Here is a 15796-nt window from a genome sequence, read left to right on the forward strand (position 1 = left end):
AATCTCATTCACAACCTAAACATTCTCACAAATACAGTAGACATGCTATTCATAAACTTATGGATGGCCCACTTACTTCACATTCCTTTAAATTATGCATCGTCCCAAGCACGTGCACTGAGCTACATTTAAGGTCAAATCTTTCAGTAAGTGTAGATCACTCATAGCCTGCAGTGAGTGTAAGTCTTGTGTGGCCTGATAGGAACAGAGGTTTCTGATAGCTCATGGGCTGGAGTGGGCAAGCTCATTTATCAGAGAGATGGCCTCTGACCACTGCTTTGAGCGCAGATGATCTCAGGCCCTATTTAGTGGAGAGTGAGACTGTGTGTGTCACTGTGCGGCTTTATAACAAGAAGGACTGAACTTCTGTGCGCACAGGAGAAATGAGTGAGTCATGATATATATTTTTTTTTATTTTATTTATTTATTTATTTATTTATTTTTTGGCCAAAAGTACATAATGTTTATAATATGGTATTCTTTACAGCATCTTGAAGTGCCATATAAATACTGTACCATAGTACATGAATCATTCAGACGCATGGTATATCAATGCACCATGGTATTACAAATTGACTGCCCCATTGTTGTGACAGATGAATGAATAGCCTGGATTTCAAATCTTAGAAGGTTGGGCATTCATGTGTGTTAAACAGAATTCACCTTATAAAAAGGTTTAGCTATTTTTATCCATCAGTGAATGAATGAGCATGTGTGTCTGTGCATTGAGAGGATGAGTCATTATTTAGACTGATATGTTCTCAAAGATAAATCCACTGCACACATAATCAAAGAGGCAGGCATCTTAACACTGTTGCTAGGCAACCTCAGGAGCCATAAACCCAAGCCCTTGCGCAGGCGTGTGGATGCTGACTGGGGGAGAGAAAAATCGAAAGCATTTGTGGCATAATGTTGATTACTACAAACATTTATTTAGACTTGTCTGTCCTTTGCTTTCAAAAAAGCACAAATCTGGGTTACAGTGAGACACTTACAATGGAAGTGAATGGGGCCAATCCATAAATGTTAAAATACTCACTTTTTCAAAAGTATTGACACAAGACATAAACAATATGTGTTAACATGATTTTAGTGGGATAAAATAGCTTACTTACCTTTTCTGTATTAAGTTATAGCCAATTTTACAACTTCGTTATCATGATGTTGTAATGTCAACAAACCCTAAACGACTGTAAAAATGATGATTTAAACAACTTTACAGCTCAAATAATACATGAGTTTTAACAAAAGAATTAATGTAAGTGCTTTAAAACAATTATAAACTTCACATTTCTGCCTTTAAACCCACCAAAAATTTGGCCCCATTCACTTCCATTGTAAGTGCATCGAATGATGATGATGATTATTATTATTATTGGTAATCAACATTATACCAAAAATGATGTTGAGTGAGCTTAATTTGTATTGAACCCGGAATATTCCTTTAAAATAACTCACCCAAACTGTGGATGTCTTAATGGAAATATATGCAAAAATAAAATAAATAAATATTTAATTAAATCTAAAAATATGTTAATATATCTATCTAAATAAAAATCTAAACTGTAACCATCTGGTTCTTTATTATCTATTTACAACAACAACAATAATATTCGTAATAGTAATAAAATAATGATGAGAAGAAGAAGAAGAAGATGATGATGATGATGATGATGATGATGATGAAGATGAAGAGGAAGACAGTCTGGCAGTCATGGAGAATTCCGTTCACCAACATGTGGCTTGTTAAGAGCAAACGCTCAGCACATCGGCTAACCCATAAATTTTTCCGGCTAAAGGGTAATATGGGAGGCAATTGCAGAGTCGTGATTGCTTCGGGGCCTAAAATAAAGAATAGTGGGCTGTCATTGTCTCCGCAATCCCCCTCAGTAACTGCAGCAGGGAATCTCCACAAGACCTCCCCACACTAACAACATGTTAGGGGACTAAGTTCTGATACTCATTTTTTAGTGATCAATTATAATTCACACTCTGTATTACTGGAGTCTGGTTCTTCATTATTATCACCGAAATATCGGTCTCTGTATGACATTGTTTGTTTTCAAAGTGAGAACGACCCACCCGCCACCGTTATTACGGCACGACTCCCCTCTGGTTCCTAGTTGGTACGGTCCAACTTGAGATGCGTTAGCGCTCGCTCACATTCACTGTTTAAAGCGCTCATCGATTCTTGCACGCGCTAGGGCGATTTAATGTTCAACTCCGGGCGCTGATGCTGGAGACCGTTCTTCAGAGCGGATGTATTGCTGTTCATCCACAACACCATGAATACAGACCCTAAATAAATGGTTACCGGTCATAGGAGTGGAGGGAAAGCTATTTTGGTGACAGCCACCGGCTCTTGAAATTCCTAGACGGGAGGACTGAGAAACGCAACGCGGAGTTTTAAGCGTGTATTTGACAGGTGCCAACGCTCGGAACGATGCCGCCCGTACAGAGAGCTGTGTCGGATCTCCGGTCCCGTGCTGATGGTAAGACACTGCTTTACTGCGGATCTGTGTCAGTCTGTCCCTCTCATCTTCTCGAGTTACATGTGCACAATCTTTTTACTGTTCGACAAACTGTTGCGAGAACACTCAATGCAGGTTGCATTGGGCTCCACTGCGTGGAGGTTGCCAATGTGTTATACAAATACTTTCTAACACACACATACCCACACACCCACCCACACACACACACACACACACACACACCCACCCTTTAATGTCTATGTTAAAGAGACCGGGTGAAGTGCTATAAGTTTAAGTAGGTGTGTGTTAATTATAACATTATTAAAGGGATTATATTACATAATGTTATATCATTTGTGCTTTTAGTTAGCCAGAAGTAGTAGGCCATGACTAATTTATGACGGTTACAGGGATGGATGTCATGTCGTAAACTTGTTTGTTTTTATTTCTATTCCTGCTTTAGTGATTAATTACAACTTGTTTTCAATGGTGATTCTCATTACCGACACAGTCTTTTTTTTTATGTATTAAAAAAAGGCAGTTCCAAAGGAGCACTATTATGAGTACTTAACAATTTAAATAATATTTCACGTTTTTCAAATTGTGCTAATGAGAATATCAAAATGACCATATAGCATTGCGGTAATGAAAATAATGTCACAATGTAAAAAATCTTAATGGCCCTAAAATAGGATCCATTTTCTATATGCAAAATTAATTTCCGAGTTGTTCCTTTTGGTTCTAAAGTAAAATAGAACCTAAAATAGAACATTACCTTGACAGGTTTCATTAGAATCACCATTTGAAGCTGATGTCATATGCCGATGTGCTTCACCCCCAATATTTGTGTATGGTGGAGACTTTCCTTATGTATTTGTTTAATTTGTTTGAAAAGCAAGACATATATTTGTATAAATGTTGCATGGCATCTGCTGTGAGCCTGATGTGTATTGATCGGCTCTCTCCCATGTTTGTCTGCAACCTCCTCTATCAAGAATTAGTCTGTGCAGATATCTCCAGTCAAAAAACTGAGCAGAGGCTGTATGTCAGCATATTTGAACTAGCCTATGGTGATAATGGAGAAAATAATAGGTTCAAAGGTTTAGAAAGAGCATATTTATCTATAATTCAGCTTGTGGTGCTGGACTTCACAACATTTAGAAGGAAATTAATTGGAGGCCACACCCTTAGTCTACCATTAATCATTTAAGAAGCACTGGAGAGGGCTGATTGGACTCTTTTGTACTTTTGAGAGTATAATCTATAAGGAAGTAACCTGCTCTGTTAGACCAGTTTTCAGCTCTCATCCTGCTCTTTTTTTCAGCTTAAAAAGCAACCTGATGGTTTTAACCTTGGTCCTGAAGCTCGCCATGCCCCCCGCTGCCACACCTCACATGTTCGAAAAGTATCCTGTTCATCGGTGCAAGCACTTCCCAACACAGAACAATTAATAAGCCTGCAGGTCTGATCAGGCCCATGACCTACACTGTCCCAGAGAGCGAGAGTTTGAATGAAAGCAAGCTGTTTTGAAATGCATTATTTATTGCAGCTTGTGCTGGTTTCACTTTCTCGACAGACCTTGTGTTGCACTGTGTGCGTTTGTTGTTGTTGTTGTTTTTTTAATCACTGCAGTGCATCAGTCCGCACAAGGCAGGACCTTGGCAGAATGTCGGCCTAATTTTCTCCTGCCATGTCTAACAACTCTCAGCTGTATTTCTCCACCTCCACTACCTCCACCTACTCCTTAGCCACCATGTGTCTCTTCGCTTTGGGAACGTAAGAGCACTTGCCAGACGAGGCTAAAGTGTTTGCCAAAACTTTATCTGCGTAGCAGTCAGTAAGCGGCGGAGGCACGATTTTGGGTGTGGAGACAAAGGTCACAGATTGAGCTTGGAACAGAAGCCCACACTGATGGGGGTGGGCTGGCCCGCTGTTTTTAATGTCTCGATCAGAGTCCTTTTCAGAGATTTATTTTTTATTTTTATGGTCCAGCCCACCCAGTATCTGCAATGCAGCTGTAACTTTTTTCTTATACTCTGAAATGCCAGCTGGCTTTTTAATATACAGTAGGAGATTGTCTTGAGATTCATCAGTTTGAGTCTCTTGATATCTCAGTGACAGGCTATGTCAGTCTGTTTGTAGGTAAAGAACAACTCTGTGGCTTCAAACACAGATGATCCTGTGTTACTGTCACATCTGTTGTGCTTTTTGACAAACTTATTCAGTTTGAAGTTCAGGCAGTATGGGACACAAACAAGGAAGCCCCCTCACAAAAGCATGTGCACCCATTTATACACAATTTTATATGTTTGTGAAGTGAGTATTTGTGCTTTAAACAGTAAAACTTAGTCATGTACTCACCCTTATGTTGTTTCAAACCTGTATGAGTTTTGTCTTCCGTGGAACACCTGCGGAAACACCGTGCCTTATGCACCATTCACTTTCATTGCATTTTTCTTATTACAATGAAAAGTGACTGAGGCTGTAATTCTGCCTGACATCTCATTTGTGTTTCACTGAAGAAAATAATTCATACAGGTTAGAACCATATGAGGATAAATAAATGACAGAATTTTCATTTTTGGGTAAAATATCCTTTTAAAGGTGCACTAATGGGGAGAATTCACAAACCTTAATTGCGCACGATAAAAGTGCTATTCAGTTGTTTCAAGGAGCACAATACGATGATACTTGAACAAAAATGAGCTGCATGGTCGAGTTGCCAGAAAGAAGCCTTTACTGTGCCAATGCCACAAAAAAGCCCGGTTACAATATGCCTGATAACACCTTGACACTTCTGGCACACTGTAATTTGGAGTGACGAGACCAAAATAGAGCTTTATGGTCACAACCATAAGCGCTATGTTTGGAGAGGGGTCAACAAGTATTGTGCTCCTTGAAACAACCACACTGTATTTCTCCAGAGGTTACCTGTGGGTTTTTCTTTGTATCCCGAACAATTCTTCTGGCAGTTGTGGCTGAAATCTTTCTTTGTCTACCTGACCTTGGCTTGGTATCAAGAGATCTCCGAATTTTCCACTTCTTAATAAGTGATTGAACAGTACTGACTGGCATTTTCAAGGCTTTGGATATCTTTTTATATCCTTTTCCATCTTTATAAAGTTCCATTACCTTGTTACGCAGGTCTTTTGACAGTTCTTTTCTGCTCCCCATGACTCAGTATCTAGCCTGCTCAGTGCATCCACGTGAGAGCTAACAAACTCATTGACTATTTATACACAGACACTAATTGCAATTTAAAAAGCCACAGGTGTGGGAAATTAACCTTTAAATGCCATTTAAACCTGTGTGTGTCACCTTGTGTGTCTGTAACAAGGCCAAACATTCAAGGGTATGTAAACTTTTGATCAGGGCCATTTGGGTGATTTCTGTTATCATTTATGATTTAAAAAGGAGCCAAACAACTGTGTGATACTAAATGGCTTCATATGATCACTATCTTTAAATAAAAGACAGTTTTTTTTTTTGTTTTTTTTTTCTGCGTGATCAGTCATATTTTCAAAATCAATGCCAAAACTTCACAATTTCTGCTAGGGTATGCAAACTTTTGAGCACAACTGTGTATATATATATATGTATGTATGTATGTATATATATATATATATATATATATATGTATGTATGTGTATGTGTATGTATAGTGAATTAATTTGTGATGCATAATTCATGATAGCGCATAGTTCCGGTGGAGTCGGGGGAACAAGCTGAGCACCGCAATAGAGATGAATGGGAATGCTAACTGATAGCTCTCTCCAGGTATTTTAGAGCTCCTTGTCTTTAACGTGTCAAAAGTGTGCTTTACTACACAGTGCATCTGGAAACATGTCAGGTTAAATCACTAACAAACTAACAAACTTTTAAATAAAATTCAGTTTATCACCTGCTTTCCTCGGGTGGTAATTGTGCAAAGTTAATTGCACCAGGCAAATAGTACTGAGTTTTGTAAATGAAATGCTATATCCAACTAGAATGAACCTAATATACATAGAAATCAGGCGTGTTTGTGTGGAAAGGAATGACAATGACTTTTTGATGCAGCGCTACAGTATTTTAGCGGTGACTGTGTCCACTTAAACTAGATTGCGGTTGGTTAGTGAATAAGATGCAGAATTTTTGCTACAGTATGAGGTACCATGCACAAAAGTGGCACAACTGTTAAGGGAATTGTCTCCAATAACTTCGTTGCGATGGCTAATATGGCAGTTGTCTTGGACTTATACTGATGCATAGTGGTTTGGATGTAGCATCAAGCAAAAGCAAAAATTTCACTTACCAATATCATTGTACAAATGCACTATTCACTGTGAGCTATGATCAATTTTATTTCGTGAGCGAAAGGGATCTATAATAAGGCGAGTACTTATACCGTATTTAGCAGGTCATGTGATTTCAACATGGTGGCCCCCATAAGGCGACACACACCATGTAGAACAAAATAGCTTATTATTTATTAGGCTTATTATTCTGATAGGCTACTTTATTTTAACAAGTTCTGTAACAAGTTCGAGGGGTGTTTGTAAGGAGGAAGCGGAGAATGTTGAAGTTCAACTTAAAAGGTAGGTTTATTAACAAAACTCAGCAAAAACTTGCTTTTCAGCGGACTCAAACACCACAGTCTCTGTGGGCATGTGTGTGGGGCTCTCTCTCCCTGTCTCTGGTGTGGTCCCTCTTTTTATCGCTCTCCCCAGTGCTTACTGCAATCAGAAACAGGTGTTGGACATTATAGCGCTCCGGTGTGTACCCTTACCGCTTTCTCTCTCTCCAGACGAAAGCTTGTCCACGCCCCTGCCGCCACATACTCCCTTTACTCCTTTTTCTGTCCTGTGTTTATTTCTGCTTGAATTTGAGTGTATATGTTTGGGTCCAGCCTAACAGGTTGGTCTCTACTGGTAGACGTGCTGTTGGTCTGTGTAGTTCATTGCAGTAGTAATGCTGAGTAGGGTTAAATCTACTGTCAGGTGTTCAGACTACAGAAAGTGTCATGTCATACCCCCAGTCTGTGTTTTTCTGTCTCTCAGTGGATCTATTAGTGTGATTCACAGTATTGTTATTGAACAGCTTCTACATTGGAACATTCATTCATAATCACACACACACACACACACACACACACACACACACACACACACACACACACACACACACACCCTCTTTCAATTATTAAAGCACCTGGGATTGTTCTGATGATTATTGACCTCATTTTATTCAGATCAGCAGTGACTCACATTTAGCATCTATCCAATAACCTTTATGGCTAACCAGCACATTTATTACTGTTAAGATTCTTAACATACTATTTAAAAAAAATAAATAAAATAAAATAAAATGTATACTGGGTTTAAAGGTGAAGTCATTTTTTTTAATGTAATCTTTTCAAAAGATTAAGGTAAATTTGATTCTTCACATGACTCAAATGCATACAAACGATGAAACACATGATTCATTCCTTTTGCCACACTTCTATCAGAATTCCAATACTTTTGTTAAATTTAATCTTTAGATAACAACTGGTTGTTATAAACCTGTATAGTCTGTGTGTTCTCATCATTTACATAGTTAATGGCTGTAGAGTTGGTGTCAGACAGTCACATCTTCTGTGCCCTGCAGACAAAGTGTGTTTCACAATACTGTTGGTTTGCTATTTTTACCCTGACACATTTGGAGAAGGATGTGTCAGATCTGTCAGTACCTCTAGTGATCCCTCATTTGAGAGGCCCAAAATAATAACAGTGTATTGACAATTTACACTCGCAGTAATGAAAGCCTGTATGAACCGTACTTTAAATGGCCATGTGGTGTGATCACTAGCTTATTGGTTTGTGGACTCAAATGTAATAGCTTATTGGTCATGCAAATCATTAGAGCAGGCAGTGTTAAGTTAAGCTGCAGATGGGTTGGTGCTGTCTGATGAACTATGTGAAGTCATGGAGAAGTTAAATTTCAATTAAGCCTGTGGATTTCAGCTATCATGATGCATGTTCTGTTAACTACTACCACATACTGTGCTTTGTCATTAACTTTTATTAGGAAAATGTGTTCTTTTTCGGCAGTTGGAAGGGTTGCAACACCTTTGAAATGATCAAACCATGTTTGGTTAGTCTTTCCAATTTAATACAGACATCAGACTAACTCCATGCAAACCAGATGCGATGTGATAAGTTTCCAGCAACGAGAAATTTTTCTGTCCACACTGAATGTGAAACGGCTGCGTAATCACAGCCAATTAGAATACTTGTCTGTTGTCACTTTCTGAAATTTCATACATATTTTTAACACAAAATATTCACAAGGTTGAAACCTAATAATAAAAAAAGAACTCCACACATAACATTTAAATGCTACTATATCAAAAGTAGTATGTAAAAAAAAAAAAAGGTATATAGGGCAAAACCCCATGCTGCAAGAGCCTATTTGTTGTTTGTTGAAGTTAAAATATTTCATAATGAATGCTTGCCCCTTTAAATATTTAGATATTTACACATTTATTACACTTCATTACTACATTTTCTAACATGTTTGTTTATATGAAAATAAGGTGCATTTTGAACTGTTTTGAGACCAGCGCAGACAGACAACACACTGGAGGTTAAGTCATTCACTAAATAGGGAGCAAGGGAGCATAATGGCTCTCTATGCAGCTAAATGCATTCAATCCTAATGCCCTTTCAAAAGTTCAGTTTCAGATAATGAGGCTGCAGATGATGTTTGGACCACTCAACATGTTTGGCAGACATGGGACAATGGTAATCGGTACATATATTCAGAATTGATCATGTATAATTTTATTCTAACATGTTGGCAGTGATTGGATGATGCTGGCCATTACTTTGAATCAGAATTAATTCTTCTAATTTCTGATGTAATGTATGTAACCTCTCAAAAACATGAATAACCAACACTCCTGTAAACATAAACAATTTGACATTCTATAGCTTGGTATTATTCTATAGCTTGGTATTATTTAAAATTTCACAACTTAGTCCCACTGTCCACATATGTTGTCATTAATTTTTAGGAAAACTATTTGCTCTAGAATGTTTTTGTTGTTGTTGTTGTTGTTGTTGTTGTTTTTTTTTTTTTTTTTTTTTCATGTTTATTAGGTGCTACTAATTACAGCTCAAAAAGGAAAATGGAAAATGCACACAGCTGTCACGCTTCGGTCTCAGGAGGTTAAGAGTAGCAGCAGTTCCGCAAGCGTTTACGGTTGCGCACATTAACGAGAGAGTGCACGGTTGTTTTAACCTCATTCATGCAATGTGTGATAGAATTAATGTTTCTTTTTACTTTTTGATCAACAACTGACTGTAAACAACAGAAAGGATATTAAAAAAGACATTATTCAATGAAAATGGAGTGTGTGGATCTTATCTTTGGACACATATTACACGAAACGAGTCAAAGCAAACTTTATTCTCATAATGTGTATTGACTTAAGCATACAAATATTTATTGTACAAGTTCTCAAATTCAAATCTACAAGCTCTCGAGCTTTGCAGCACTTTTACCTTCAAACAGGCATGCGTGACATTGGTCTGTAGCCATTCTGTAAAATGGAGAACGATCCATGGAAAAGTTTATGTAAAATCAGAGTTGACGTTGTTAAATGCAATGTAAATCTAACAATGGGATATCATGGCTTAACTAAAGTGATGGTGACACCGCGATCTATGAAGGTAAATCAGTTGCAAAACTTGAGAGTTTGTAGATTTGAATTTGAGAACTTGTACAATGAATATTTGTATTCGTAAGTTTAAATTTACACTCACAGCACCGATGTGAATACTTGTAAAATAAAAATCTGAAGTTGAATGTTGCAATCTGCACTCACAGACAATAATCAAAAACCTGTGTTTTGGATTCAAAGTTGTAGACAAATAGTCACAAATGTGTAAAATGACACTCATATAAGTACAACGACAGACGCAAACTTGTATTACATATTTACTTTTGTACTTTAATTCACTTTCGCAGTACAACAACAAATCGACTGTTACAACCTCTCAAATCTGCCACTGCAACTTCAAATCTTCCCGCCTTGACTTTTGTAAATGCTTTTGTGACAAACCTTTAGCAAAACTCACTTGTGCACTTGTAAACCCAGATGCGAGTGTTGGGCGGGGCAAATTAAGTTGTGACCAATCACAGGAGCTGGAACAACTGATGCTGGACCAATCAAAACGGATCATAGTACTTACTTGATGGCTGAATCTGTTCTCCCGCTGCATCTGAACTAGAGATATAGAAATGTGCATTTTTCTGGTGTTTTTAGGATTTGCTAATTTCCCTTATTTAGATGTCAATATGTGATTTAAATTAAAAGTGCACATGACCACTGTAATCTCAAATAATCTTGATTAAAGCAAGTCATCGCGGTCAGGCAATTATGTATTTTAATAAGTTCTCATTTAAATATCTTAATTCTTAAGGCATCAAGGTGTACTTTGTTACTGCTTGATTTTAAGGATTGGACAACATGGACAGGCTGACAAAACAGTTTAAACAGACTTTTAACTAGAACTAAGAAATTAATTACTGTCCATGTAAAGACATTTAAAAATTACCTTTGTTTTATTCTGAATGGATAAATATACGATCAGAATCTCATTTCAAACAAGAATGCACACTGTGTACAATATTAGCTTTATTTCACAAGTGGATTTCTTACAATAATTATAGTACCATTACAATTCATCTCTGATCAAATCTGCTTGATCATTCATGAAACTGTCCAGCCCAATGTCTCTTTCTCTCTTTTTACTGATCACACTGTTAATCCTTCATTTTCTTCCCCTCCCCCATTCCCACAGACAGTCCTAGTTAGTCTCAGCTCAGCCTCAAGGGAACAGAGGGTGCAGGGTGAGGGATTCTGGATTTTAATCATTATTCGTTGCCTTGCTCTCACTGGTCTAGGCTGGATGTGAGAGCTGGATCTTCATTCCTATTTGCATATATTTGCCTCTAGCAGCCAGTCCAGCTGTGGACTATATTCATAATCACCAGTTGTTACCAGAGGTGGAAAGTAACTTTTTTTAAGTGTAACTAAATAACAGTACTTTTTCTTGATGTATTCAAAATGAAGTATTCAACTTCGCTGCAATTATATTTCACCACAATCACAAAGTACCAAAAAATACATAATATTTCTGAATTTTTGGGAAGAAGAAAGTTATAAGCACTAAATCTGTTTATAAACTAAAACACGATGTGCTTGGCACGGCGGAAGTCCGCAGGGCACAGCATCATGAGCACAGCAGCAGCTTGCATAAACTGCTGCCGGTGTCCTCTCTTATCTAGCTTCTCCAAGACTTTCTGCCCTGTCACTAAACAAGAACTGTAATACTGTGATTTTCTGCATATTTCATTTTATTTTGGAAAGGAACCGTTCAATCAGGTACAAGGAAACCGTTTGAACACGTTTAACCACTGATCAAACTTCACTTGTTTTTAAGGAAGGCAATGTTTTAACTGTGTCAAACATTAACACAATGTAGTTTGACATATACACTACCGGTCAAAAGTTTTGAAATTAGTTTTATAGACAAAAATATCATTGTGCCACCATATTAATTTATTTCATTATAAATCTAAAATTTAATAAAAATTAAGAAGTTTTTGAAATTGATGACTTGGACCAAATAATAAAGAAAAGCAGCCAATAAGTGCCCAACATAGATGGGAACTCCTTCAATACTGTTTAAAAAGCATCCCAGGGTGATACCTCAAGAAGTTGTTGAGAAAATGTCAAGAGTACATGTCTGCAAATTCTAGGCAAAGGGTGACTACTTTGAAGATGCTAAAATATAACACAGTTTTGATTTATTTTGGATTTTGTTTAGTCACATCATAATTCACATAGTTCCATTTATGTTATTACATAGTTTTAATGACTTTACTATTATTCTAAAATGTGAAGAAAAAAATTATAATAAAGAATAAGTGTTTCAAAACTTTTGACTGGTAGTGTATGTGGGGATATCTTGTTTCATTGCTACTATATGTCTACAACAACATTTTTGTATTCCTTAGAAAGATACAATGCCAATAGTGTCGGAAATTAATGGGGACTCGGGGCAAAAATGCCACCGAAATTGACAAATATCCCAGAAATTCAAAATATGGGGGCAAATAAATGTCCACACAACAAGTTCCCATGTTTTATTAATAATATCTGATATAGTTATAATTACATATATTGCGATCTTCTTTTCACTTTTCACTGAACATCATTTTTTCCCCGCTGTCTGGTTCCTCGCACCATCGCTCTCCGCTTCTATCAATCCACATCAGTTCGGTATTGTACTCCCGCATTAAATTCTGTAACCGTTCGCCCCTCTTGTTCAAAGTAAACTGTCCTAGCGTGTAACACTCTCGCTCACGGTACTATACTTACTGTTTATCTATCTGAAAACTATCTGCTTGTGGGCATGTTATCCACCGTGTGACCATGGAAGAGTTAAATCCTTTCTCAACAAGGGCATTTGGCTTCATGAATGCATATTATACAGCATGTGCTAAATTATTAATCCGGCCTGAATGAATGATGCAGATGGTGGGAGAAGCCTTATTTGAACTGGGCTTATGGATTTATTCATGTTTGGATCGTGTGCAGGGCATGCATGTGTGCTCATGTACCACAATCAACTTTCTTACCTATTTACTCCTATTACCCCCCCAATGCACACACACACATAAATATTGAGTACATCAGGACTAGCCAACTAGTGAGGTTCTAGATGTTTTAGATACTTTTTGTTTTGATATTATTAGTGTTAGACTGTTAAACAGTTTGCATGGTAAAACCTTTTCTGAAAAGTTGCATTTTTCAGATGAACGTTTTGTACATCCCTAGTAAATCCAAGTGCACACTACTGAACTTGCAGTCAGCGCCCTGTGACTTGCAGTCTTGTTTTCCGTCGTGTTGGTGACTCGTACTCATGACTAGAGCCTGACCGATACCATTTTTAGAGAGGGAAAATCACAGATTACCGATATGGTGGCCGATATATGAAATTTTTGAGCTGGAATGAAAACAGACCTTTTCTATGTGGATTTTTCACCGATTTTGCACCAATATGACTTTGCAAAGGTACTCAGAAGGCTGCTTTCTTTTATCAAAGAATATTTGACATTATACATTGTCAACAAATTCTAGAAATGAACACTGAGAAAATAAAGAATTAATAAAAATACAATAAATAGCTTAATAAACATCAGTACTGTTTAGTATCAGTCAAATGCTGACCATTTAAATTATGAATAAATAAAAATAAAACAAATAGCTAAATAAACATCAGTACTGTTTAGTATCAGTCAAATGTTGACCATTAAAATAAAGAATAAATAAAAATAAAATAAATAGCTAAATAAACATCAGTACGGTTTAGTATCAGTCAAATGCTGACCATTAAAATAAAGAATAAATAAAAATAAAATAAATAGCTAAATAAACATCAGTATTACTGTTTAGTATCAGTCAAATGCTGACCATTAAAATAAAGAATAAATAAAAATAAAATAAATAGCTAAATAAACATCAGTATTACTGTTTAGTATCAGTCAAATGCTGACCATTTAAATTATGAATAAATAAAAATAAAAGAAATAGCTAAATAAACATCAGTACTGTTTAGTATCAGTCAAATGCTGACCATTAAAATAAAGAATAAATAAAAATAAATTAAATAGCTAAATAAACATCAGTACGGTTCAGTATCAGTCAAATGCTGACTATTTTAATACTGCCAAGTCAAGATAAACAGCGGTGTTACACCGTATTTTGCTATACAAGTTCAGGGGAAACTTTCAACGGTGGAAAACCAGACTTTTAAATATTACATTTTATAAATGCAACGACTGGAATTGTTCAGCTGAAGGGGGTACCAAACTGTGAATCCTGAACAAAATAGTTTGGTGAATACATGTTTACTCATTCGCTTCCACTCAGCTGACAACAATAAAAGTAGCTACGTGATTAGCTGGTTAGCTATAAGCTCGTTGTCACGGAGAGTAAAAGACTTTCCTTTTTTATTTTACTTTCCAGCATTGTGTCTCACCTACTAGGTAACAACATAGCATGAAATCAACACTCATCAGACACAATCCACCACTGCACCGTGGTCTGCTGAGCTGCAAAAAGATGCTCTGATGTTTACCTTTCAATCTGCTACATTACTGACTGCACTGACAAACTATAGCTGGCTAACATGATAAACATGAGTGACATGGTTGTCAGGGACAGGTTTAATGTTGTATTAGTAATATTGAAAAGGGAAAATGATGGGGTCATTGTTTATTAAGTTTCCAGTATGTATTTCACAAACTAGTTAACTTACCGAGACACCGCTCAACTCCGCCCTGTCTGCAGAGCCACCGTCAGTTCAGCTCTGTAAACAATGGAGTCGGAGCGCGCTCTCCTGGACAAACTATGTTATGACACCAATTCTAAAGCATTGTTTTATATATTCTTTTATTTATATTATATATTCTGAAAAAAAGTTTTTATATCGGTAAAATATATGCCGATACCAATATATCGGTGAAAGGCTAATATCAGCCGACTTATATATCGGTCGGGCACTACTCATGACTGATTGCTGACTAGGTGTATCAGCTACATGATCATTCGTCCCCGACTGAGGCCCTGTGTACACCTGGTATTAAGATGCTTTTTTGGGTGATCTGATCACAAGTGTACAAGCGAGAGAGTTTACCGTTGTAACCTGATCGTCTCTTTTGATCACTTGTGTTTGGATTTCGAGGGGAGAGTCTCTGATTTCATGACGACATACATCAAGCATTACGTTTGTGTATTACTGAATGATAATAAAGTGTTAAAAGTAAAAGAAAGTGCTAAAAACTGCTGCACTGTTTTTCTTAATTATACTTGCAATACTTTAATATAAGCGCAAACATGATGTTAAAGCAGAGTTATTTTAGAGAAAAACATGTATTAACTGAGCTTTTAATGTGCGTGCTTCTCATATCTGTGTCCCTGCAATTTGTTATCAGACACACTGAAGAATTTTGTGAAGTTCTTGTGCATGTATATGTATTTGCTTTTTAGAAATTTCTGATCGGACGGTTATTTCTCTTTAAAGTCTTGTTTTATTAGGCTGCAGTGGCACTACGTGCCCAATGTCTGAATGTGTTTGAAGTGGACAAATCTCAAAGCAGGTTGGACCACGTGAACTGCAGTCTGTGTCATCCCGTTTCAAACGGATTGTCCAAAACGCATCTTGAAATTAGGATAACAATAATCATTCACAAACTCGCTCACAGTTGATTAGTGATAACGTCTCAACAAA

General features: G+C 36.9%; 1 protein-coding gene across 3 annotated transcripts in view; it reads left to right on the forward strand.

The window, feature by feature from the left end:
• Positions 1–2135: 2135 nt before the first annotated feature.
• Positions 2136–15796, forward strand: part of LOC127412608 (probable phospholipid-transporting ATPase IA) — a 211888-nt gene continuing 198227 nt past the window's right edge. For 2 of the 3 annotated variants that reach the window (XM_051649090.1, XM_051649091.1), the window contains exon 1: positions 2136–2492. In XM_051649090.1, the coding sequence (XP_051505050.1) occupies positions 2444–2492 (49 nt within the window). In that variant the 5' untranslated portion in view covers positions 2136–2443. The remainder of the gene's footprint in view (positions 2493–15796) is intronic. The other variant, XM_051649092.1, reaches the window with a different exon arrangement.

Source organism: Myxocyprinus asiaticus, chromosome 22, assembly GCF_019703515.2.
Source record: "Myxocyprinus asiaticus isolate MX2 ecotype Aquarium Trade chromosome 22, UBuf_Myxa_2, whole genome shotgun sequence".
NCBI classification, from domain to species: domain Eukaryota; kingdom Metazoa; phylum Chordata; class Actinopteri; order Cypriniformes; family Catostomidae; genus Myxocyprinus; species Myxocyprinus asiaticus.